Source organism: Lactuca virosa, chromosome 6 (assembly GCF_052849685.1).
Source record: "Lactuca virosa cultivar CGN04683 chromosome 6, Lactuca_virosa_CGN04683_v6, whole genome shotgun sequence".
NCBI lineage: Eukaryota > Viridiplantae > Streptophyta > Magnoliopsida > Asterales > Asteraceae > Lactuca > Lactuca virosa.
The window spans coordinates 248571100-248597071 of record NC_136431.1 but is presented as its reverse complement, the minus strand read 5'-3'; the positions used below and the strand labels follow the sequence as shown (position 1 = coordinate 248597071).

General features: G+C 41.5%; 1 protein-coding gene across 1 annotated transcript; it reads left to right on the top strand.

The window, feature by feature from the left end:
- The first annotated feature begins 13788 nt into the window (after positions 1–13788).
- On the top strand, positions 13789–25922 carry LOC145120437 (E3 ubiquitin-protein ligase UPL2-like). The gene is made up of 16 exons (XM_079056263.1): positions 13789–13965; positions 14052–14194; positions 14675–14770; positions 14854–15060; positions 15130–22005; positions 22087–22371; positions 22452–22656; positions 22739–22998; positions 23097–23293; positions 23436–24483; positions 24577–24723; positions 24827–24907; positions 25008–25233; positions 25323–25462; positions 25540–25646; positions 25739–25922. Exons 2-16 carry the CDS (start codon positions 14096–14098, stop codon positions 25839–25841), a joined length of 10077 nt encoding a protein of 3358 aa, XP_078912389.1. The 5' UTR covers positions 13789–13965; positions 14052–14095; the 3' UTR covers positions 25842–25922.
- The last annotated feature ends 50 nt before the right edge of the window (positions 25923–25972 follow it).

Sequence of the window (25972 nt, the reverse complement as noted above, 5' to 3'; positions counted from 1 at the left end):
ACATCATCTACGAGCATTGCTTCCGTTTGCTGTCAGACGCATGGAAGGAAGGACTAAGGCCAGCCACAGGACAGCTCATAGGATTCACAGGACATAGCCTGTGACCCTTAGGTACGATCCACTTACCGTTTACATTAACCAGTCAAGACAACACCAGACAACAGACCGCTATTGTAGATTTTGTGGTCATACGGCACCCATCCGAACACAACGTCATATTGGGACGAACAACCTTACTAAAGTTTGGAGCAATCTCGTCAACAATCCATGGAATAGTAAAGTTCAGTACGAGCCGGGGTCCAACGACAATCCTCGCCACACCCCCAAGGGAGCTTAAATGCTATGAAATCATGCAACCAAAAAACATCTCAGCCGAAGCCAAGAGACCGAAGCCATACCCGTCGAGTGGGGGGGAAGTAATCAACAGGGAGTATCCAGACCAGCAAGTGAACGTGGGAACGACTCTTCCCACGACAACAAGGCAAGCGCTGGTTCGACTGCTGCAGAAATATAAACATGTGTTTGCCTGGACACCCACAGAAATGGTGGGGGTCGATCGAGGGATCATAGAACACAAGCTAATGATAAAACCAGGAGCCAAAGAAGTAAAGCAGAAGAAGCGAGTCCAAGGAGGAGATCGAAACAAGGCAATTAACGCAGAAGTGGCCAAGTTGACCAGCGCAGGGATCCTCATGGAAGCAATTTTCCCCACATGGATCGCCAACCCAGTAATGGTAAAGAAGCACGACGGTAGCTGGCGCATGTGTATCGATTATTTAGATCTCAATAAAGCATGTCCCAATGATTGCTACCCGCTACCGGAGATAGACCAGAAGGTGGAATCCCTACAAGGTTTCCAATGGAAGTGCTTCTTGTACGCGTACAAGGGATATCACTAAATCCTGATGAGCAAAAATGACGAAGAGAAAACAGCCTTTTATACGGATCATGGTGCTAATGTCATTCGGATTAAAGAACGTCGGAGCAACTTACTAGCGACTAGTCGACTCTCTGTTCGCCAATCAAATTGGCAGAAATATCGAAGTCTATGTCGACGATATGGTCATCAAGATCCCAGACGAGAGGAAGTTGCTACGCGATGTGGAGGAGACATTGCAAACCTTGGAGAAAGCTAAGATGAAGCTGAACCCAGCGAAATGCACCTTTGGGGTAAAAAAGGGACAGTTCCTGAGGTATTACGTAACAAAGGAGGGAATCCAACCAAGCCCAGCCAAAATTAGCGAGCTCGAAGAGACACCCTCGCCGAGCACGCTAAGGGACACCCAAGGGCTAAACGGAAAGCTAACGGCGCTCAATCGATTCATCTCTAAGTCAGCCGAGAAAGCCATGCCCCTATTCCACACGCTTAAGGGATGCATAGAAAAGAACAACTTTCGATGGACACCGGAGGCCGAGTCCGCCCTGCATGAGATAAAAAGGCACTGCACGTGCTTCCCACTCTAGCCAGCCCAGTACCAGGCGAGACGCTGCAATTCTACCTGTCCGCATCAAAGGAGGCCATTTCGTCGGTGCTAGTGGTCGAAAGACAAGGGCGGCAACTCCCGATCTACTTTGTGAGCCGGGCCCTGCAGGGACCAGAAGTTAATTACCCAATCATCGAAAAGTCGGTGCTCGCTTTAATCTACGTGACACGACGACTCCGCCGGTATTTCCAGGCTCACCAGATAGAGGTATTAGCTAGTTGCCCAATCAACCAAGTACTCGTGAAGCCAGAGACATCCAGGCGCCTCGCGAAATAGGCCATTGAGTTAGGGGAGCACAACATTAGCTACCACCCCATGATAAGCATCAAAGGGCAAGCACTGGCAGATTTCTTGTTGGAAATCCCGAGGGAACTCCAGCAGGAAATGCTCAGCACGACCAAGCAGAGACACCAGGAAGAAAAGATCGACGAGCAGTGGATCCTCTACACGGACGGAGCCTCCAGCAAGGAAGGCTCAGGCGCGAGATTAATCATGACCGGCCCCACAGGCGAAGAAATCACATATGCTATACGCTTTGACTTCCACACCTCCAACAACGAAGCCGAATATGAAGCCTTGTTAGCCGGCCTTAGATTGGCAGTAAAAATGGGAGCGGAGAGAGTCGTAGCCTTGACTAGGGATGTCAAAAACCCCCGTGGGATCCCTTTCCCGAGGGACCCCGATACCGTACGAGACTAATTTTTAAAAAAATTCGGGAGCGAAAGCGGGGGCGGGGGCGGGATTAAACCCTGTTTATTTTCGGGATCGGGGTCGGGCGTAGGCGTTTCCGTCCCGTACTCCAGCGGGGGCCCCGTTTTTATATTGATATAAAAAATATTTAATATAAAATATATATAGAAAATAGAGTATCAATTTTTAGGGTTTCCTGCTTTCCTTTTCCTTCCTCAATCCACTTCACGCATACAGCTTCTCTCAATCCACTTCATCCTTCAAGTCGACTTCTCTCAACCCCTCTCTAGAAAATTCCCAATTTATCGACTGTACTCTCTAGCAATCACGTCTTATTCTTCGTCTTAACTCTTCACAGTTCACAAATTACACTCACCGAGTCGCTGACTCACATCCCCTCTATTGCAATTGAACGAGTCGGCGACAGGAGTACAAGACCACGAACGGAACGACGACAGAGTACTGCTCGACTGCACCTACCGGCGCCCAGTCGCCGTCTACTTGTCGATGACATACCTTCCTCCACCAGCGTCGATGAACAGTTCTTGTCTCGAACATCAAGCACTCTTTTCTCTGTGACGGTTTTGGTAATTTCTTCTTTGGTCCAATTTAAATGAGACAATGATTTCTAGTCCAGTTCAGTTTTCTAATTTGTATGATTGTCAATTTTATGGTTTCTTTTCTGAATTAAGACTATGATTTCTGGATTGATTTCAATTGATAGTGTGCTTGTTTCGATTTTGATTTCTTTTCTGATTTCTAAATTGAAATTGGATTTTAGTTGTAGTGAGTTAATTTCTGAATTGATTTATACTGAATTGATATTGGATTTAAGTTGTTGTAAATTGATTTCTGATTTGTTATTGTATTTAAGTTGCTATGAAAGATTGCTGTGATAATTTTCAGTTTAGCTATCTTGAGGTTTGCGATGATGTTGGTGTGATTTAAGTTTTGATGTTTGCTGTGAATTACTTTATGAAAAGTAGTTTTTTTTAAACCCAAAATATAGCATTTTTAAGAAAAAAAATCAATTTTAAGCCCATAAACGGGGAACGGGGGAGGGATCGGGGGCAATAGAGGTATTCGGGGGCGGGATCGGGGGCTAGGTAACCGGGGGATTCGGGGGCGGGGGCGGGAGCGGGGGAAGCAGTTGATTTCGGGGGCGGGAGCGGGGGCAGCTATTTCCGTCCCCGTTTGGTCCTGTTGACATCCCTAGCCTTGACCGACTCACGCCTAGCAGCCAACCAGGTCACGGGAGAATTTGAAGCATAGGATAAACGGATGGAAAGGTACGTCAAAGCAGTCAAGCGCATCACAAGTTCGCTCAAGAGCTTCGCCTTAAAACAAATCTCGAGGGGAAATAACAGACGCGCAGATGCCCTTAGCAAGCTCGCATCAACATGTTTTGGACATCTCTCTAAGGAGGTATTAGTGGAAGTACTAAAAGAAAGGAGTATTGACGAACGCTAAGTCGATTCTCTGTCCACGGCACAACCTAACTGGATGACACCCATCATAGACTACTTGCAACACGGCATACTTCCCGACGATCACGAAGAAGCACGAAAAACGAGGATACGAGCCCCTCAATACGCGATACTTGGAGGAACGCTGTATAGAAAAGGCCACACGACCCTGTGGCTCAAATGCATAGAAGGCGAGTTAGGGAAAAAGGCCCTTAAAGAAGCCCTCGTAGGATCAGCCGGAGCACACGAAGGAGCGCGGGCACTCACAAGCAAGGTACTGCGCATGGGACTCTATTGGCCGGACATATATCAGGATGCTGTCGCGTTAACCCGGACGTGCATGGAATGCCAAACCTTCTCACCGGCACAAGGCGTACCCCCAACCAAGATGACAAGGATAGTCAGTCTGTGGGCCTTCTGTCAATGGGGAATCGACATCGTCGGTCCTTTCCCAGAGGCACCGAGGAAAGTAAAGTTCCTAGTCGTGGCAGTCGACTATTTCACGAAATGGATAGAAGCCGAGCCACTGGCATGCATCACGGGAAAACAGATGATTAAGTTCATGTGGAAGAACATTATAACGAGGTTTGGGACACCCAAAGTTTTGGTCAGTGACAACGGGCTACAATTCGTTGAGAACCCTTTCAGAAATTGGTGTGTTGAAAGAGGGATAGAGCAAAGGTTCATGTCCGTAGCACACCCTCAAGCCAACAGACAAACAAATGTGTCTAACAGGACGCTGGTGCACGGAATTAAGAAGTGGTTGGGCAAAGCAAAAGGTAATTGGGTAGATGAGCTACTGGAAGTCCTTTGGTCATATCGAACCACACCACAGACCAGTACAAAGGAACGCCGTTTAGTTTGGCCTATGGAGCTGAGGCAATGTTACCCGCAGAAATAATGATAGGTTCAATACGGACAGAATACTGCCAAAAGCAAGCAAACGATGAGAACCTAAGGGAAAGCTTATACCTCCTGGAAGAACGGCGGGAATGCTCGAGCATGCACCAAGTCGCCTACAAAAAAATAACAGAGATATACTATAACCAGCGAGTGAAGGATAAAGCCTTCCGGGTCGGGGATTATGTTCTACGGAAGAACGAAGCCAGCCACACACAAACCCATGGAAAATTAAGCCAGACATGGGAGGGACCATACAAGGTGGTGGAAGCACACCGCAACGGGTCATATTTTCTGGAAACACCTGAAGGAAGACAAATACCAAGAGCGTGGAACGCGAGGAACTTGAGAAAGTTCCACTTTTGAGGAAAGACCATAAGCTCCTATGCAGAAGGGAAGATAACGAGATATCCCTTGGCCGGACTAATCACCCGGACCAACAGACGGACGCTTAGAGCAGTTCGATAGGGAATTGTAGTGCAGAAAACTAGCATGTATCAGAATTACATAAATAAAAGAAAATGCACTAGTCTTGATATATTGTGCACAATGAGTATGTATGACAAAAACATAGCACAGAGGATACTTAGTGGATCCGCATGCACACACAACATAACGACAAAGTAGAGTCATAATAAACAACAAAACCTGCGAAGGAGGTTTGACACGCTTGGAATTTCAAACAAGGAACACAAAGTAAACAAACAAAATCACCATTGTTTCATAACTGTTGACATTAAAGCCATAGAGGCCACAATTTGTCCAAAAACAAAAACAACCATAGTAATCCAACATAACATGATGAAAGGCCTTAAAGGCCACAAATTGTTCAAAAAAACAAAACAAAATAAAACCAAGCTTCATCAAATTTTTCACACCCCGAAGGGCAGCTCCAAACAACTTTAGACACCATCACCACCTGCACTAGTTCCAACCTCATCAGCTCCAAGCCCACCAGCACCAACTCCACCCACTCCAACCACGTTTCCTTCAACAAAACATGTTCCCACATCATCACCTTCATCAAACACACACAACGCCTTCACTCCATCTACATCCAGCTGGCCCAATCCAAGTAAACCAGCAAAGTCCATAATCGCAAAAGCCAGGAGAGCATCGTCAAAGGCCGAGGAATGACTCGAACGAGAGTCATTGGCAGAAGGATCATAAGTTTTGGCGTCAACTTGCACTTTTAAACCAGCCCGACATGATTCTTCACCCGCAACAAATGTCACGTGGCGAATGCGACTGATACCCCCGGTAAACTCAGGGTGCTATATAAGCTTATCCATCACTCGTACGAGTCCAACCTGGAGCAACCAACTGCGATCAGCCTTCAACACTTCCAACTCACGCTCACGGTCGACAAGATCACGCTCCAGGCTCTCATTATGTATCATTAAACCCTCGTTCGCTTGAGTTAGAGTTTCAACCTGAGCCTCCAAAGCACTTCGAACATCCTCCAACACCAGTTTCTCCGACACCAAGGACTTATTCTGCTGATCCAATCGATGAACGGCAGCACCAAGGTCTGTCAATTCAATTTCAGACTCGATTCACTAGCCACCAAGGCAAAGTATGCATGCTCCAAGTCGCTGAGGTGCTAAACACGTCGAGACCCAACAGCTAAGTAAGTCATGGCCTGTGCAGCAGCATAAGCAAGGTTATGAGCAAGGGCAACGTTGTTCATAGAGTCTATATCCTCGACAGTAGCAGGAGGAAGGGCATGATGAGTAAACTCCAAGGCGGCAGAACGGACAGACAGGCGGGAATCAGGATGAAGATTCCACCCTGGGACAAAGACAAGAACACCATGAGGGATCTTTGCAGCAGCAGGCTTGTGAAGTCACCGCTCAGCGCTACCCCCTGAAGACTGAGAACTAACACCAGGACTCAAAGCAATTGGATCGGGAATAATGGGTTGTTGGGGCGCCCCATCGATACCCTCATACTGTTGAATGTCATCATCGGGTATCACTAACACATCTTCGGAGTGTGGCGACGCAGCAGATAGTAAACACATAAGTCCACGACATTGCACCACGCGCCGACTAATCTGACCAGAATTGCCCTCGGGCGCTGGCCCACTCATCGCTTGAGCGGCTTTCCATTTCTCTGCTACTCGACGGACGTTGGCAATGATCCCATCCTTACTATCCACCACACCATCGGTGGGCGGTTCGCTGGATGGGCGAGGTATCACGACAGGAGTCAAGGCAGCATTGACAACCGGCTGGCTCCCTGACACAGTAGAGCTCCCCACGGGCTGTGGAGGCACCACAACAGAGACACTCAAGCGCCGAGGCGGAGGCATAGTCTCGTACAAAGGCACCACCCGGTGCTCCAATTTCCCTTGATATCGCTTTCGCAGAACAGAGTCCATGGAAACAGAGCATTCCGTGCCTGTAAAGCAAAGACCAAACATAAAGGAAAAATGATGACGAGGAAGCAAGAAAGCAAAAAGAGCAAGTAAAAAGCATTTCCCTACCCCCCCCCCTCCCCAAAAAAAGAGGGGGGAGGGGGAAAGGAGAAGAAGCAAAGACAACTCACCATTAGAGACAGTGTAGAAGACAGACATCTCCCTCCGGGCACGCCAACTAGGACTCATCCCAACTCCAGCAAGTAACGCTTCAGACATCGTGTCAATGTCCACCTGGAGAGTGCGCAAGAAGTCAGCAGTCGCTTGATTGTGAGGGAACAGTTTGGAAGTGACATCCGACAGAGCATTCGCCCGATGGTATTCCCGGCCGAGTAGTTCCTGGTTGACCCACAACCACTTGTCCTGCTAATTCTTTGGTGATTTGCTGTCAAGGACAAGATTGTGACCACCTCGACGAGCATATAAGGTGTAATTGTCATTAGTAGCAGCAAATCTAAAGAAGAACTTGAAAACGAAGTAGTCAGGAATGATGCCGTTAGCCCGTCATATCATTTCGAAAGCTACCATCTTGTGGACGACACCAGGAGTCAACATCTGAATATTGCATCCACTGCGTCAGAGTATTTTCTCTTGGAAATCGGTCAGAGGAAGACGAAGACCGGCGTCGAAGGTTTTTTGATAGACACCCACCTTCCCAGGCGGCGGCGAAATGATCGAAGCCCCAGCAACCGGGAATTCTACTCCATCGGCTGGAGTAAGGCCATATGCCTCTTGAAGGGTGGCGAATTCATAGGAACTCGGGATCAAGCTCATGGAGGAAGCCATAAAGAAGATGCAAGGAGGAAAGAAAAAGAGAAGGGAACGAAGAAAGAAGATAAGAACTAAGGAAAATCTGCTCACAAACTATAAAGGGAAAAAAGAGCGGGATTTACGAAAATCCCTGACACGGCTGACGTAACCGCCGCACACGACGAGCGGTCACATCGTTGAAAATGAAGCGACGCCCAGATAAAACACGACACATATACCGACAGTTAAGTCTAGAACATCATAGCTAGCTAGCATACGCTATGATTACTGGACTGGGGGACTTGATGACACGCCCCTCAGAGCGGGCCAGAACTAAGAGAGTCCCCGGCGAGGAATTCCCAGCGAGGCCTGACCAAACCCGACTCGGCAATCTTGGTTGCTAGGGACTCCAACAGGGCGACCGCGCAAGAGCTTCGCCCTCGCCAAATATTGTCCTTCACAACAGTCCAAAGACAACGGCTCCAGGCGACAAGAGGCACATCCAGAGCATTATCGCCTGAACCAATCGTTAGCTCTGACACTACGAGGAACACGATCCACCAATGAGGATGATGGATCTTGTCGGGATCGCAGGTCCTTGTCTCTCATGCGGATCGAGGAGGATCCTCAGTATAAAAGGACGTTCACCTTGCCTTGATGAGTAAGCTATACTTATTCACTCTACTGACTTGACCGTCGGAGCATTTTTCCAGGACCTCCTCCCGGAGAGCGACTGACGATTTCCTTTTCCTTGTGACCTCTCAGGTTTCCCTCCGGCGATCAGAACTAGTAGCCCAAGTGGTCGGAACCTAGGTCGCATCATATATATATATATATATATATATATATATATATATATATATATATATATATATATATATATATATATATATATATGTATATATATGTATATATATATGTATATATATATATATATATATATATATATATATATATATATATGATCATAATTATTATTTCAAATATCATTTAGATTTGTATTTGGTACTTCATCTATGATCACCTCGATGACACCTACAACAAACCCACTGATCCGGAGTGGTCCAAAGTCGACTCTATCTTCAACCAGTGGTTGTATGGTACTTTATCTCAATGTATTCTCAATTCCATTTTAAAAGTCTATTTTACTGCTTCTCAAGTATGGAAAGGTATTGAAGAGCTCTTTAGAGACAATAAAGAAGCCAATAGAGCTTCACAATGAACTTATGAACATTGTCCTTGGAGACTCGATAATTATAGAATAGTGTACCTTGATCAAGAATATACCCGAGTTGTTGTCAAATATTGAAGTACCTTAACGAAATATTGTCATTTACGCTATCAATAGTCTACCACTGAAGTTCGATCACATTACCACAAGATATGCCATAAATATTTGTTTCCAACATGATTATAAATGTAATTCATGCTCACGATTGAAGAACAATGCATGCTACATAATCAAAACCGCATCATTCAAGCCTTTCATCATGACCATGCCTCCACATCCACTGTGCTCAAGGTGAATCATAACAACAATCAAGGTTCTAATTCTTCATGTGGGGGAATAAACGGCGACCATAGTGGTAGTCGGAACCACCTGGGTGGCGACAATGAGGGACGCTTCGGTGGTAGAGAAGGCGGCCGCCATGTAAAAACCTAAAATTTAGCAAAAATTTGACTTTTAGTTAAATATCGACCAAAAGGGTAAAATGGTCAATTATGAGAAATAGATAAGATTATGAAGTTGTGACTTCATGAAAATGGACAATAAGAGTTTAAGTCACTTATAAGAGTTTAGATGAGTAGGTTCAAGAGAAAGAATGCATGAGAAGATGCATTTTGACCAAAAGGGTAAAGTTGGTATTTTTATGCTTTTTGGGACAAGTTGGTGACTTAATATATTAAAACATGTATTAATTATGTAACATTCCGTTTGAAATTAAGTAATTAAATAATAAACCCTAAACTTCGGGATGTAAATTATATTTTAGTTTATACTATTGTAGCCAAAAATCAATAATAATTTAGCAAGGTGTTGCCTTCAAGGAGTTAAATGTTGTTATTTTGGATAACGGGGGGTTAAAGTATAATTTTCGAGGTGGTTTTGCAAAGAAATTCAGAAGGTAGGGGTGTTTGGTAAGTTTGGGAGTTAATCTGAAAAAGATCTTATGGGGAGGGACTGAACTTGGAAAAAAGGACTTAAGTTTGGAAGAAGGCACGGGATTAAACCGACGCTCCTTCCCTCTTGTTTGGAGGATGAAAACCCTAACCCTAGCATATTGTTCTCCAGCCGCCACCATCATGGAGCCTTCTCAGTCGCTGCCTGTAATGCCAAGTTCGATCGCTGCTCTACCTCCAGCTACTTTTCCGTTAAACGCCTCCACAACAGCTCCTGCTGACGTAACCGAATTATGTTTGGGCTTCGAGTTGTGCCTTTCTTTTGGGCTTAGGTGTTTGGATTCTTGTTGGGCCATCTGAGAACAAGTGTATGGACTAGGATATTTAGATGAGCTTTAGGTTAAGGCCCATGTAAGGGGTTTGGGCCCAATTTGGAAAATTAGGCCATATTTGGGCCTTGGTTGATTATTTGGCTTTTGGACCTCCAGAGTTTGAGTATAGGCCTTGGTTTTAGACCAAGCTAGGTTAGGGGTAAAATAGTCTTTTACCCCAAGTATGGGTTTATGGTTATGCTTTGGCACCCAATTGTTAATTGGGTGTTGTTTTGATGATTGACAGTTCGTGGATCTGTCAGCCAGCAACCGGGGTTCGTCTGTGTCATTCGGCGTGTGAGGTGAGTCTTCTCACTATATCCAGGGGTCGAAGGCACCAATGCCAGCCCATTACTTGTTATGTGGAATGCTAGTTGTCTCTGTGATACTTGCATGAAAGACCATGGGGGGATCCCATGGCATTTGGATATAAGACCATGAGGGGAGCCCATGTCATTTGGATATAAGACCATGGGGGTGCCTATGACATTTGGATATAAGACCATGGGGGGAGCCCATGGCATTCTTGGTGAAGACCATGGGGGAGCCCATGGAAACTATATGTATGTTGCATGATATAATGTGGATGATATTATATGGTTGTATGTTATGTGGTATTTTGGGGAACTCACTAAGCTTTGTGCTTACGGTTTTTAGTTTATGTTTCAGGTACTCTGGTTTTCAAATGGAAGGGCTCGGGATGATTGCAGACACACACCACATGTTTTCGCTTTCTGTGAACTACTATGATTTGTCAATGTTTTGTTAAAACTTAATTACTCTGATTTTGTGGGAAAAATATGTATTAACGATTTATTAATTTAAAAAAAAATTATATCATGATTTTTGGGGTGTTACAAATTCATTGAGATATGACTTATCAGATGTATAAAGTATGTTCCCACCTTCGCGTGGATATAAATATCATAGAAAACAGGTAAGAAACGAAGAATATATGAATGTCAGAAGTTGGGACAAAAATATCCCAAGGCTATAATGGTTGGGCTGCTGTTAAGCCAGAACCGCGACGAGTGAAGAAAGGGGTTCTGTAACATCCCAAAAATCATGATAAAAAATTTCATTTTTGTAAAACATTTCCACAAACCAAAATATAACAACCATTGTTTCAAGACAAATCCATAAAATCAGAGTATCAAAAATCTCTCAAAACATATATCAGCAAGAGGATGTGTACGATCATGCTTTCGCCTTGCCCCGATCCTCTGAGGTATCTAAAATCATGAAACCAACAACTGTAAGGCAAATCTTAGTGAGTTTCCCCAAAATACCCCACACGACAATACATATTCAATGCATGCATAATGGGCCCACAACAACAGACTGGATTGCCCCTGAGCCTACAACATGAGACCGGATAGCCCACGTCCGACCCACAGCTCATGACTGGCTTGCTCCTGAACCCACAACATAAGACTGGATTGCCTCCCGGCCCTCAACTTATGACTGGATTGCTCCCGGGTTTGTTGGCTTACAAAACAAAGCAGTACCGCCTCAACCCAGCCGCACTATGTTGACATATGCAACAGATAAACAATAACCAACAAATAAAGTGTAATCGTACAGATCTACCAATCTAACATATCACTACAACATAGCAACATCCTATACATAAGGATACATAACACAATCCAGTGGGTGACATTGGTGCCTTCGACCCATAAGTACAGTGAGGAAAACTCACCTCAATGTCTAGAAGATAGCTGAACTGATAACTGATCCTAATACAGGCTCTACAGGTCACCTATACAATAGATAGGGATCAAGCTTCAAACTACACTAAAAAATACTCCAATTGACCTAAAGTCAAACTTGATCAAAGTCAACGTTCCACGGTCAAAAAGTCAAAAGTCAACATCTAGCCAATCTACTCCCAGCGTAGTAGCTCTACGCCTTGCGTAGAGCTCAAGAAAACAAAGATGGGGGAAATATGAGTTACGCCCTGTGTAAGGGGATTTACGCCCTACGTAAACCCCTAATGCCCTAACTTAATTATTAAGCCCTTAATTCAGTTCAATAAATCTTCCAACTTCCAAATCTCGATCTTATAAACACCTTAATGGATCTTAATTTTGGGATTAATTTGATTAATTAAAAGTGCAGGGACTGTCTGGTTATTTACTGAAAGTTGAAGCAAGAAGACTCTAGAACCCCATGGGATGGGGTGGACGAAAATTGGCTAGGAATAGCCTAGAATTTTCGTTCATGGGGCTTAGGATAAGGAGATAAGGCAACTTGATTATTATATTAATTAATTTAGGCCTTATCTCAAATCTAAAAGCTACTTCATGTAGCGTTTAACAAAATGCTACTGAGCTTTTTAAATCAATTTCCATATATATATATATATATATATATATATATATATATATATATGTCTTTTTATGTAATTTTATATATTTCAAAAGCTTCCGTTAGGGGTGAGCATGATGCGGTTTTAGGGCCAAACCGAACCGCAAACCGCAAGGTGCAGTTTTTAAATTCTAGAAACCGTTGGGTGCGGTTTTTCAATGGTTCGGTTTTGCGGTTTTTGAGTGTGGTTTCAGTTTGTACCGGTTCGGTGTCGGTTTTAAACCGAGTCAAACATATGGTGCGATTTTTTATGTTCACCGGTACGATTTTTTTAACCGTGATGTTCATGTGAAGATTAAAGATTGTATGACATGGTGTCATTTCGTTTCCTCAAATTTAGAAGCTGTAATTTTGAGTTTTTTTATGCTGTTTACTTGATAACATCATTTGCAACCCATATTTCCAAGCTCATTTTTTTTATTAAATTTGTGCTTAGAAGTTACAAGCTTGCAAATTGTAGCCCACAGAGTGTTTACCTTTACACATAATCATTAAGTCACAAACACAAAGTGACAAACTCAAATATTAAACTTAATACCTAATTACTAATTACCGTCAAGTTCAATATATAATATATGTATAAATTAGAATTTATTAGTTTTTTTAAATAATATGTATAATTGTATGATATAAATTAGTGATTTATTTTATTGTTAATAAGCTTGCGGTGCGGTTCGGTTTTGGTGGTCCGGTTTCTAGATAAAAACCGTACTGCACCAATAAATTTGGTTTTTCAAAAAAATAAAATTCGCACCATCGGTTTTTGCGTCGGTTTCGGTTTTTCGGTTGCGGTTTTTGCAATTTTTCTTTTATCGGTTCGGTTTTTGCTCACCCTTAGCTTCCGTTTATTTTTTGTCAAACACTCATATAACAAATAAAAACAAAATATTACAGCTACTAGCTAATAGCTAGTTTTACCAAACACGCCCTAAATGAAACTTAAAATACCATTTTTTTTTTTTTTACTTTTTTTCATTTCAATCAATTACTCTTTTTCCCTTGAACTCGGAACAATTTATTATTTAATTTGTTATTGTAAAGAATAGATTTCAAAAAAAAAATCATGAATTTTAACATTCTAATTTCTTTTTAAAAAAGCATTTAACTAAAATTACGTTTTTAGCCTTTCCCTTCCCCCAAACAATGTCGCGAAAGAGAGAGAGGAGAGGACCACTTCAACGTCCCTTCTCTATAAAACGCAGCTCTCTTCTCCCATTTCAGGTTAAACCAAAACATTTCTCTCTTTCTTCTGCGCTTTGCTTTGCTTTGCTTTGCTTTAGGGACTTCATTCTAACACACGCTTAAACCCTTTCATACTCTCTCTCTCTCCCTCTCTAGATTCTTTAGTCAATTTTGATGTTATTAATCCTTCTTTCCTCCCTCTACACAACCAGGTCAATATCTCTTTCTACGCTCTTTTTCAATCGCTTTGTTTCATACTTTAATCTTTGATTGAATCCTTCTTCTTTCGTATTTTCAGTATAACAGGAGTGTAGAGGAGTGAAAAAGACAGTCTGATATCATATGGCGGGTACCGTAAGATCGAGCTTGCCGTCGAGGTTACGGCACCTTTTATCCGGTGAAGGATCAATTGGTCCAAATGTTAAACTCGATTCCGAGACTGTAAGTTTTCGTTTCTTCTTGTTAATGTTCGCTTCATTGCGTTTGGTATATGTAGTTAAATATGAAGTGGTTTTTTTGCTTGGGTGATCATTTTGGCAGGTGCTTATGCGTGTTGTGTTAATCCATTGTTGCCTTTAGGATTAAGAGTTCTTTATTATAGTGTTGTTATTGATTGGTATGCATTTAGGGCAGCTTCTAGAAGATAATTCATGATTATGGAATGGCATTATTGAAAGAGTAGTTAAAGTATATATAGTAATTGTCCCAGGTCATGTACTGCATGATTGGCCTATTGCATTAGGGCTAGTTATTCTTGGTTTTCATGCATTTTTACTCCTGTTCTTTAGCTGCACTATGATTTTGAATGTTAAACATAGCACTTCTTGTTGGAAGCTGATATGAATCTTCTTGCAAATACAATTTTAATTAATATGCTACATCCACAAGAAATCAATTCTATGTGTTTTGTCTTATTTGCAGCCTCCAAAAGTAAAGGCATTTATCGACAAGGTGATACTGTGTCCATTACAAGATATAGCAATCCCCCTTTCAGGTTTCTCTTGGGAGTACAACAAGGTGATAGATCATATGCCATGTCACTTTTTTTTTTTAAGATTTGTCCAAGTGGCACTTGGCTAAACATTTTACTTTATCTTCAGGGCAATTTTCATCATTGGAGGCCACTGTTCCTGCATTTTGATACATACTTCAAGACTTATTTGTCTGCTAGGAAGGATCTCCTTTTGACAGATAATATCATAGAAGATGACAGTCCTTTCCCAAAGCAATCAGTTCTCCAAATTCTTCGTGTGATGCGTATCATTTTAGAGAATTGCCACAACAAGGGATCATTTAGTGGCTTAGAGGTATGTTTCTATATTTACTCCAAATCTGTCAAATGTTCCTCTCTAAAGCGTGCTTTTGTTTTTTTTCAGCATTTCAAGCTATTACTTGCATCAACTGATCCCGAGGTTCTCATTGCCACCTTGGAGACACTCTCAACATTAGTGAAAATAAACCCCTCAAAGCTCCATGGAAACGGGAAACTCATAGGATGTGGTTCAATAAACAGTTGTCTTTTATCATTAGCACAAGGATGGGGAAGCAAGGAAGAGGGCTTAGGCCTGTATTCATGTGTTGTTTTAAACGAAAGAACACAGGACAATAGTCTATCCTTATTTCCTTCAGACTTGCCTTCTGATAATGGTAATTCCCAAAACCACGTGGGGTCCACCCTATACTTTGAGTTGCATGGCACAGATACAATTCACATTCCAGATCTTCATATGTGGAAAGAGGATGATCTATCGATAATGAAGCTGTTGGTTGAGAAGTACAATGTCCCAGTTGACCATAGATTTTTGTTGTTGACTAGGGTTAGATATGCTCATGCCTTTCGTTCTTCAAGAATATGCAAGCTGTACAGCAAGATATGTCTTCTTGCTTTCATTGTTCTTGTTCAATCAAGCGATTCCCATGATGAACTCATGCCCTTTTTTGCAAATGAGCCAGAATACACAAACGAGTTGATCAGACTTGTGAAATCTGAAGAGACTATATCTCCAACTATTCGTACACTTGCTATGCATGCTTTGGGATCACAGCTGGCTGCATATTCATCGTCTCATGAGAGGGCACGTATTCTCAACGGATCAAACATTGCAGGTGGCAACCGTGTGATTCTCCTTAATGTCCTGCAAAGGGCGACTTCGTCATTAAACAAGTCAAGTGATCCATCGTCTATTGCATTCGTTGAAGCACTGCTACAATTCTACTTGCTTCAAGTGATATCAACTTCAAGTCCTGGGAGTGTTATACGGGGACCGGGAATGGTTCCAACCTTTTTACCTCTTTTAGAGGATATGGATCCTCTACACATGCATCTTGTGTGTTTATCTGTGAAGACTCTACAAAAGCTCATGGATTATAGTAACTCGGCTGTTGCCCTTTTCAGAGACTTGGGAGGGGTTGACCTTTTGACCATCAGACTGCAGACAGAAGTGGATAGAGTGATTCGTTCGAGTCATTCAACTACAGGATATGATAGTTCAATGAGCATCGGGGAGTGTTCTCATACAAGTGAGGATCTGGTTTCTTCACAGAAGAGGCTCATTAGGGTTTTATTGAAGGCACTGGGTTGTGCTACTTATGCTCCAGCAAACACTCATCAGAGTGCAAATGACGTTTCTCTCCCTGCCACTCTTGTAATGATTTTTCAGAATGTGGATAAATTTGGAGGCGATATATATTCTTCAACTGTGACTGTGATGTGTGAACTGATTCACAAAGATCCCACTTGTTATCCTGCATTGGATGAAGCCGGTCTACCTGATGCCTTTTTATCAACAGTGACAGCTGGCATTCTTCCTTCTTCAAAGTCTCTCACTTGTGTTCCTAACGGTCTTGCAGCTATTTGTCTCAATGCCAAGGGACTAGAAGCAGTCAAAGAAACTTCAGCTCTGAGATTCTTAGTTGACGTTTTTACCCTCAAGAAATATGTCCTTCCAATGAGTGATGGTATTGTGCCTTTGGCTAATGCTTTTGAGGAGCTTATGCGCCATGTTACTTCCCTAAAACCAACCGGTGTAGATTTGATTATTGAGATTATCAACAAAATTGCTACAATAGAAGACAGTAAAAGTGAAGGTACAGGGCAAATCAATGGGAGTGATGTTATGGATGTGGACACTGAAGAGAAGGAAAAAGGAGTTAGTGATGAGCAGTTCATCCAATTATGTATTTTTCATGTAATGGTGTTGGTTCATCGAACGATGGAAAATGCTGAAAATTGTCGATTGTTTGTAGAGTTAAATGGCATTGAAGCATTGTTGAAGCTTTTGTTAAGACCAAGTATAACTCAATCATCCGAAGGAATGTCCATAGCTTTACATAGCACAATGGTTTTCAAAAGTTTTACCCAACATCACTCTACTTCTTTAGCACGTGCTTTTTGTTCCTCGCTCCGGGATTATTTGAAGACAACTTTAGCAGGATTTCAGGTTGTTTCAGGTTCTTTTCTGTTAGATCCGGAATCCACACCAGATTCAAGAGTTTTTCCTTCTCTTTTTCTTGTTGAATTCCTTCTGTCTCTAGCTGCCTCGAAGGACAATAAATGGGTTACTGCTTTACTCCAGGAATTTGGGAATGGTAGCAAAGATGTTCTAGAAGATATCGGAAGAGTCCACCGTGAGATTTTATGGCAGATTGTGTTACTTGAAGATGCTAAGATTGAAATCAAGGATGAAAATGTTGATGGGGAAGAATCACAGCCTTTAGAAACCGATGAACAAAGATTTAATTCATTCAGACAGTTTCTTGATCCTTTAATGAGAAGGCAAATGTCAGGATTGAGTTCTGAATCCCAGTTTTTTGATTTGATCAATCTGTATCGTGATCTCACTCATTCTTCTGGAGCTGGTCAACGATCACATCCCACTAGTCAACGGTCACATCCCGCTGGATCTTCAGACATGATGAGGTCACTCTCTTCACACATCACAAATTTGTTTCAAGAGCTAGGAAAAGCTATGTTGCTTCCTTCTAGAAGACGAGATGATACAGTGACAGTTACACCTTCTTCAAGATCAGTGGCTTCCATGATTGCTTCCATTTCGCTAGATCATTTGAAATTTGAAGGTCATGTGAAGTCAGTGGTATCCATGTCAGCAAAGTGTTGCTACCTTGGAAAAGTTGTGGAATTTATCGATGGTGTTTTACTGGATAAACCCGACTCATGTAATCCTGTTCTGTTAAATTGTTTATATGGTCTTGGGGTTGTTCAGTTAGTTTTGACCACATTCAAAGCTACCACTGAGCTGATTTTTAGGGCTCCAATGGAGACTGATGAGGGGGTCTTGAAGCAAACTGACGCAGAAGAAACGGTTAATGGTCTATTATCCAACTATGGTAGACTTATGGATCACCTTGTGACATCATCTTTTATTTTGTCTCCATCTACAAAACATTTACTTACACAACCGCTTGTAAATGGAGACATTCTCTTCCCGAAAGATCCCGAGGTTTTTGTGAAGGTTCTTCAATCCATGATTCTGAAAGCTGTGCTTCCTCTATGGACTCATCCCCAGTTCACCGATTGCAATGATGATTTTGTTTCTACAGTGATTTCTGTTATCCGTCATGTGTTTTCTGGGGTTGAAGTGAAAAATTCTGCATCACGTCCCTCTGTGCCTCCAAATGAAACAACTATATCCATGATAGTTGAAATGGGGTTTCCGAGATCACGAGCAGAAGAGGCTTTGAGACAAGTGGGGTCCAATAGTGTAGAGCTGGCAACAGAATGGCTTTTCTCACATCCTGAAATAGTCCAAGAAGATGATGAACTTGCTCAAGCACTTGCTATGTCTCTTGGTAATTCTTCATCTGTTGCAGTTGATACTAATCAGCAAATCGAAGAGGAAACTGTACATTTACCTGCTGTTGATGACTTGTTGTCTACTTGTAAGAAGCTTCTAGAAACGAAGGATTCTCTAGCATTTTCAGTTCGGGACCTTCTTCTAATGATATGTTCTCATGAAGATGGTCATTACAAGTCAAATGTTATAACATTTGTAGTGGAGCAGGTGAAGCTTTGTAGTGGAAATGATGTCATGCTGTCATCCCTCTTTCATGTTCTTGCTTTGCTTCTAAACAAGGATGAAGACTTACGTGAAGTTGCTTCTAAAATCGGTTTAGTTAAAGTTGCTTCAGATCTTTTGTCAAAATGGAACTCTGGTGTACATGAGAATGAAACTTTGCAGGTTCCTAAATGGGTGACAGCAGCCTTTCTTTCTGTTGATCGCCTTGCTCAGGTGGATGAAAAGATGAACACTGATATTTCAGAGCTGTTAAAGAAAGAGGATGCTGGTAATGCAATAGATATAGAGGAGCAAAAGAGACTTGTTGAGATATCCTGTGGCTATTTGAAGAACCATCTTCCATCTGAAACGATTCAGGCTGTTTTGCAGCTATGTTCCACGCTTACAAGAACTCATTCTGTTGCTGTTAGTTTCCTAAATGCTGGTGGCTTGCCTTTGCTGCTATCATTGCCTTCAGGTAGTCTGTTTGTTGGCTTTGATAACACTGCTGGATCTATCATTCGCCATATTCTTGAAGACCCACAAACTCTCCAGCAAGCAATGGAATCTGAAATAAAACAGAGTGTTGTTACAGCTGCCAGTCGACAATCTAATGGAAGACTTACACCCCGTAACTTCCTCATGAATCTGACATCTGTCATTTCAAGGGACCCCATGATTTTCATGCAGGCTGCACAGTCTGTTTGCCAAATTGAGATGGTTGGTGAAAGACCATATGTTATATTGCTAAAAGACCGTGATAAAGATAAGTCCAAAGAAAAAGAAAAAGAAAAGGAAAAGGAAAAGGAAAAAACTCCAGTGAAGATCAAAGTTCATCGTAAACCTCCTCAGAGTTTTGTGAATGTAATTGAGCTGCTTTTGGCTTCTGTTATAACTTTTACACCTCCTTTAAAAGACGATGATTCATCATCAACAGATATGGACATTGATGTTGCTTTGAACAAGGGGAAAGGGAAAGTGGTTGCTTCCACATCTGAAAATAATAGCCAGGAGTATTTTGCATCTATGGCGAAAGCTGTATTCATTTTAAAGCTCCTAACAGAAATTCTGTTGATGTATAGTCCATCTGTTCATGTTCTGCTTCGAAGAGATAATGAAGTTAGCAGCGCCCAAAAGGGTGGAGTATTTCATCATATTCTTCATCAATTTCTTCCTTACTTGAAAAATAATAAAAAGGAGAAGAAGACAGATGTTGACTGGAGGCATAAACTTGCGGTCAAAGCTAGTCAATTTTTAGTAGCTTCTTGTGTGCGTTCTGTAGAGGCAAGGAAGAGAATCTTTGTGGAGATTAATAATGTTTTTATTGATTTCTATAATTCTTCTGAGGTTCCTCGACCCCCAGGTCAGAATATCCAAGCTTTTGTTGATTTGCTGAATGATGTGCTGGCTGCTCGCTCGCCTACAGGTTCTTTAATTTCTGGAGAAGCTTCTGTTACTTTTATTGATGTTGGTCTGGTTAAGTCACTTACACAAACCCTAAAAGTCATGGACTTGGATCATGTTGATTCACTCAAGGTTGCTCCTGTGGTGGTTAAGGTTCTAGAAGTGGTTACAAAAGAACATGTCCATGCTGCCGAGGGTAATTCTGGAAAAGGTGATAATGCAACAAAACCTCCTGATCATACTGAACATGAGCAAACTGAAAATGAAAATATCGTAAGTTCTGGCCCCACTGAACGCATTGAGACTTATCGTGGATCTGAAGCTGTTATAGATGACATGGAACATGATCAGGATATTGATGGAAGTTTTGCTCCCCCAAATGAAGATGATTACATGCATGAAACTTCTGAGAATAATATTAGGGCGCTTGAAAATGGTTTTGATTCTGTTGGAATAAGGTTTGAAATCCAAGATGACAATCAAGAGAGTAACGAAGATGACGATGAAGATATGTCAGGGGATGAAGGAGATGAAGTTGATGACGATGATGATGAAGAAGAAGATGGAGAGGAAGATGAAGATGAAGATGAAAACAATGATCTCGAAGAAGATGAAGAAGTCCATCACTTGCCGCATCTTGACACGGATCAAGATGAACATGAACATGAAGTTGATGAAGATGATTTTGATGAGGACATGATTGAGGAAGAAGAAGAAGACGAAGATGATGATGATGAAGAAGACGATGATGATGGTGGAGTGATATTAGGACTTGGTGAGGAAATGAATGGGATGAATGTATTGGACCAAATTGAGGTATTTGGAAGAGACCATGGTTTTTCCAATGATGCCCTCCAAGTGATGCCTGTTGAGGTTTTTGGTTCTAGACGTCAAGGGCGTACAACGTCCATTTACAATCTTCTTGGGAGGACACATGACACTGCTGGGCCCTCTCAGCATCCACTCCTCTTGGAGCCTTCTTCATCTCATGATGGGCTTACTGACAGAAATCCAGAGTCAACCTCATCCAGATTGGAATCAGTATTCCGGTCTTTAAGGAATGGGCGCCATGGACATTCACATCGTCTAAGCATGTGGGCTTATAACCAGCAAAGTGGTGGAACAAATTCATCTGTTATTCCCTCAGGCCTTGAAGATTTATTGGTTTCTCAATTGAGTCCCCCAAGTCCTGAAAAGCCACCGGAGGTTGAAACTAACGAACCTGAACCCACTACTGACAACAACGGTGTTGGCGATTCCATTCCTCCTGAAGGTACTGGTACTGAAAACAATGAATCTCAAAGAGACATATGTCCATCTGTTGAAGGTGTGAGCCAAGAAAGCAGTGAAAGTGGAGCCACGTTAGGAGAAAGTCTTCAGAGCCTGAATGTTGAAATTGGAAGTGATGATGGTGGTGGTGAGAGGCAACCAAGAACAAATGGGAATATGACATCACTTGATAGTGTAACTGAGGTTTCAGAAAACCCAAGTCAAGAAACAGAACAACAAGATCAAGATGCACGGATTGACCCTGCGTTCCTGGATGCACTTCCTGATGGGTTGCGTGCTGAGGTTCTTTCTGGTCGCCAGGGTCCAGTGGCACAACCCGTAAATACTGAACCACAAAATGGAGGGGACAATGTCAATGTCAATGGAAATGACAATGAAATTGACCCTGAATTCCTTGCAGCACTCCCGCCAGATATTCGGGCAGAAGTTTTAGCACAACAACAGGCACAAGGGGCACAACGGTCACACGGATTGGAAGGTCAACCCGAGGAGATGGATACCGTATCAATAATCGCTACTTTCCCTTCAGAAATACGGGAAGAGGTATGGTTTTTTTTTTGCCTGACATTCTCCTTTTGAGTAATCTTTTTTATATTTTAACCCAATTTTTATATATATCTTCAGGTTCTTTTAACATCGTCGGAAGCTGTTCTTTCCAATCTTACACCTGCTCTTGTGGCGGAGGCAAACATGTTGAGAGAGAGGTTTGCTGGCCGCTTCAATCGGACACTTTTCGGTATGTACCCTAGAAGTAGGAGAGGCGAGTCTTCTAGAAGAGGTGAAGTAGCTGGATCCAATGGGGTTGTGACACGTAGGTCAACAGGAAGTAAGCCTATTGAAACTGATGGAGCTCCTTTAGTTGACACGGGTGATCTCAAAGCAATGATTCGGTTGCTTCGAGTAGTTCAGGTAGTAATCCAGCCAGAGTGACTCTGCTCATTATCTCTCACACCTTCTCATCATTCTGTTGTTTTTCTTTTGTTATCCAGCCAATATACAAACCTCAGCTACAAAGACTGCTCTTGAATTTATGTGCTCATGCGTACACTAGATCTGATGTGGTAAAAATATTAATGGACTTTTTGGTCCTTGATACAAGAAAGCCCAATAGTGGTTCAAATGCTTCTGAGCCTTCATTTCGGCTTTATTCTTGCCAGAGTCATCTCATGTATTCTCGCCCTCAAAGTTTTGATGGTAATACATTACAGAGCATTTTAGGGTTTGGGGTTTATGTTTTTGTTTTATGTGAGCTAATTATCTTTGTCTCTATTTTTAGGTGTACCACCGTTGGTGTCGCGGCGTGTTCTAGAAACCCTAACATACCTAGCCAAGAATCATAAGTTTGTTGCCAAACTGTTGCTTCAGTTTAGAATCCTTCCAGAAGCTTCCGAGGGGTCACAAACTCTTGATAAGGCTCGTGGTAAAGCTGTCATGATTGTTCAAGATGATGAAACAGAAGGTTTCTTGTCCATCACATTGTTGTTGAGCCTCTTAAAACAGCCACTTTATTTGAGAAGTATTGCACATCTTGAGCAGGTAAAAACTAAAAACAGTCTCTTCTTCACCCATATGCTAAAATTTCAACATACTCATCATTCTTTATCATCTATTCTTTTTGTGTGTTTGTGTTCCAGCTGTTAAACTTATTAGATGTCATCATTGATAATGCTGAAAGTAAGAAAGAATCTGATCCTAAATCATCAAAGGATGATGATGATGCCTCTAAACCCTCATCATCTGGTGCTAATCAAGAAAAAGAATCTCATGATATTCTGCTAAACTTACCACAAGCAGAACTTCGCCTTCTCTGCTCGTTGCTTGCACGTGAAAGGTCTGAATTTTTTTATTTTCTTCAGCTGTGTATTTTGATTTAAGGGTTTGTGTGTCACATTTAATGTTAATACTCCTTAAGTTTGATGATATGACAATGGCATCTTTTTGTGAATGCTGTGCTAACAAAATCTTTATTTCAGTTTATCGGACAATGTTTATACTCTTGTGGCTGATATATTGAAGAAGTTGGTTGCTATTGCTCCTCATCATTCTCATTTGTTCATAACCGAGCTAGCTGGCTCCATGAAGAACCTGACTTCATTAGCAATCAATGAGTTACATCTGTTTAGTGAAATCGAAAAAGCACTGATCAATAATGCCTCCTCTACTTCAGATGGAACAGCAATCTTAAGGGTTATACAAGCATTAAGCTCCCTTGTTTCTTCACTTAATCAAGAAAAAGAACACACAGTTGTTGAAAAAGAGCAAGCTTCTACCCTTTCACTAGTAAACGACATAAACACCGCTTTAGAGCCATTATGGATGGAATTGAGTGCCTGTATAAGCAAAATCGAGACTTATACTGATACTACCCCTGATGAATCAATACCCTTAACCTCAAAACCTTCCGGAACATTACCCCCGGGCACTCAAAACATCTTGCCATACATCGAATCTTTCTTTGTGACATGTGAGAAGTTGCATTTTGGGCAACCAGAGGCGGGTGATGATGTCAGCACTTCCGGGAAACTTGATGAAAAGAATGTGGCTTTTATGAAATTCTCAGAAAAACATAGGAAACTTTTGAACGCTTTTATCCGACAAAACCCGGGATTACTTGAGAAATCGTTTTCGGTGATATTGCGGGTCCCACGTTTTATTGATTTTGATAATAAGCGGGCACATTTCAGATCAAAAATCAAGCACCAAAACGATCATCACCATCATCATCATAGTTCTTTGAGAATCTCCGTTAGAAGGGCATACATTCTTGAAGATTCGTATAATCAGTTGCGAATGAGGTCAACGCAAGATCTGAAAGGAAGGTTGACTGTTCATTTTCAAGGGGAAGAAGGTATTGATGCAGGTGGGCTTACCAGGGAATGGTATCAGTTGTTATCGAGGGTTATTTTTGACAAGGGAGCTTTGCTGTTTACAACTGTTGGTAATGAGTCAACGTTTCAGCCAAATCCAAATTCTGTTTATCAGACAGAACATCTCTCATACTTCAAATTCATTGGAAGAGTTGTAAGTCATTTTATTAAAAAAGTGAAAATCCATGAGTTTATATTCGAATACACAGTATGTTATGTGAGTGTGATTGATTGTTTTTATTTGTAGGTTGGGAAAGCAGTTTTTGATGGGCAGTTGCTTGATGTTCATTTCACAAGATCTTTCTATAAGCATATGCTTGGAGTAAAAGTAACCTACCATGACATTGAAGCTATCGATCCAGGTTACTTCAAAAACTTGAAGTGGATGCTTGAGGTGAGTCAACTCAGCTCATTTTAATAAATATCCAAAATATATATATATATATATATATATTTTTAATTTAACATTTACTTACATATTGAAAACTCACGTGCAGAACAATATCAATGATATTTTAGATCTAACATTTAGTATCGATGCGGATGAAGAGAAGCTCATCTTATGTGAAAAAACAGAAGTAAGAATTGTTAATTTAATTTCAGATTTTTTTACCTTAATCAATCGATGTTGTAATTGGGAGGGGTATTTTTGTAATTATTTTATGGTGTTGATTGAAGGTAACGGACTATGAACTGATCCCTGGTGGAAGAAACATTCGAGTTACAGACGAAAACAAACATGAATATGTTGACTTAATTGTTGAGCATCGGTTGACCACTGCTATTCGTCCCCAAATAAATGCATTTTTGGAGGGTTTTAATGAATTGGTCCCTCGGGATTTCATATCCATCTTTCATGATAAGGAATTGGAGCTGTTAATTAGTGGACTTCCAGATATCGACTGTGAGCCAACTATTTTGACTTTTAATTGTTTTTTCTTTCTTCCTTGTTATTGTTATTTACACAGCAGTTTGTTTTGTTTTGTTTGTTAGTGGATGATATGAGGGGGAATACAGAGTATTCTGGATACAGTGTTGCATCTCCTGTTATTCAGTGGTTTTGGGAAGTTGCTCAAGCTTTAAGTAAAGAAGACAAGGCTCGTTTATTGCAGTTTGTCACTGGCACTTCAAAGGTACATAATAGTATACCTTTTTTTTATTTTTTTTATTTTTTGGCCCTGTATTTAGTATTTACATACATACAATGCAGGTGCCTTTAGAAGGGTTTAGTGGTTTGCAAGGTATTTCTGGATCCCAGAAGTTTCAAATTCACAAGGCTTATGGAAGCACTGACCGTTTGCCTTCTGCTCATACATGGTAAGATAGAGATAACCATGTTTCACTGTCAAATTACCTTTTTGCCCCTGAGAGTGAGTGTGATGTTTAAATATAAATATGGTTGGATGCAGTTTCAACCAGTTGGATCTACCGGAATATCCGTCAAAGCAGCATCTGGAAGAGAGACTGTTGCTAGCAATCCATGAAGCCAATGAAGGATTTGGTTTCGGTTAACATTTATTATTATTTATAATAACTTAAATCATATCAAAACTCATGACTCAGTAATGAATGTATATAATATAACTCTACAAACATCAATTGGACAATATATATATATATATATATATATATATATATATATA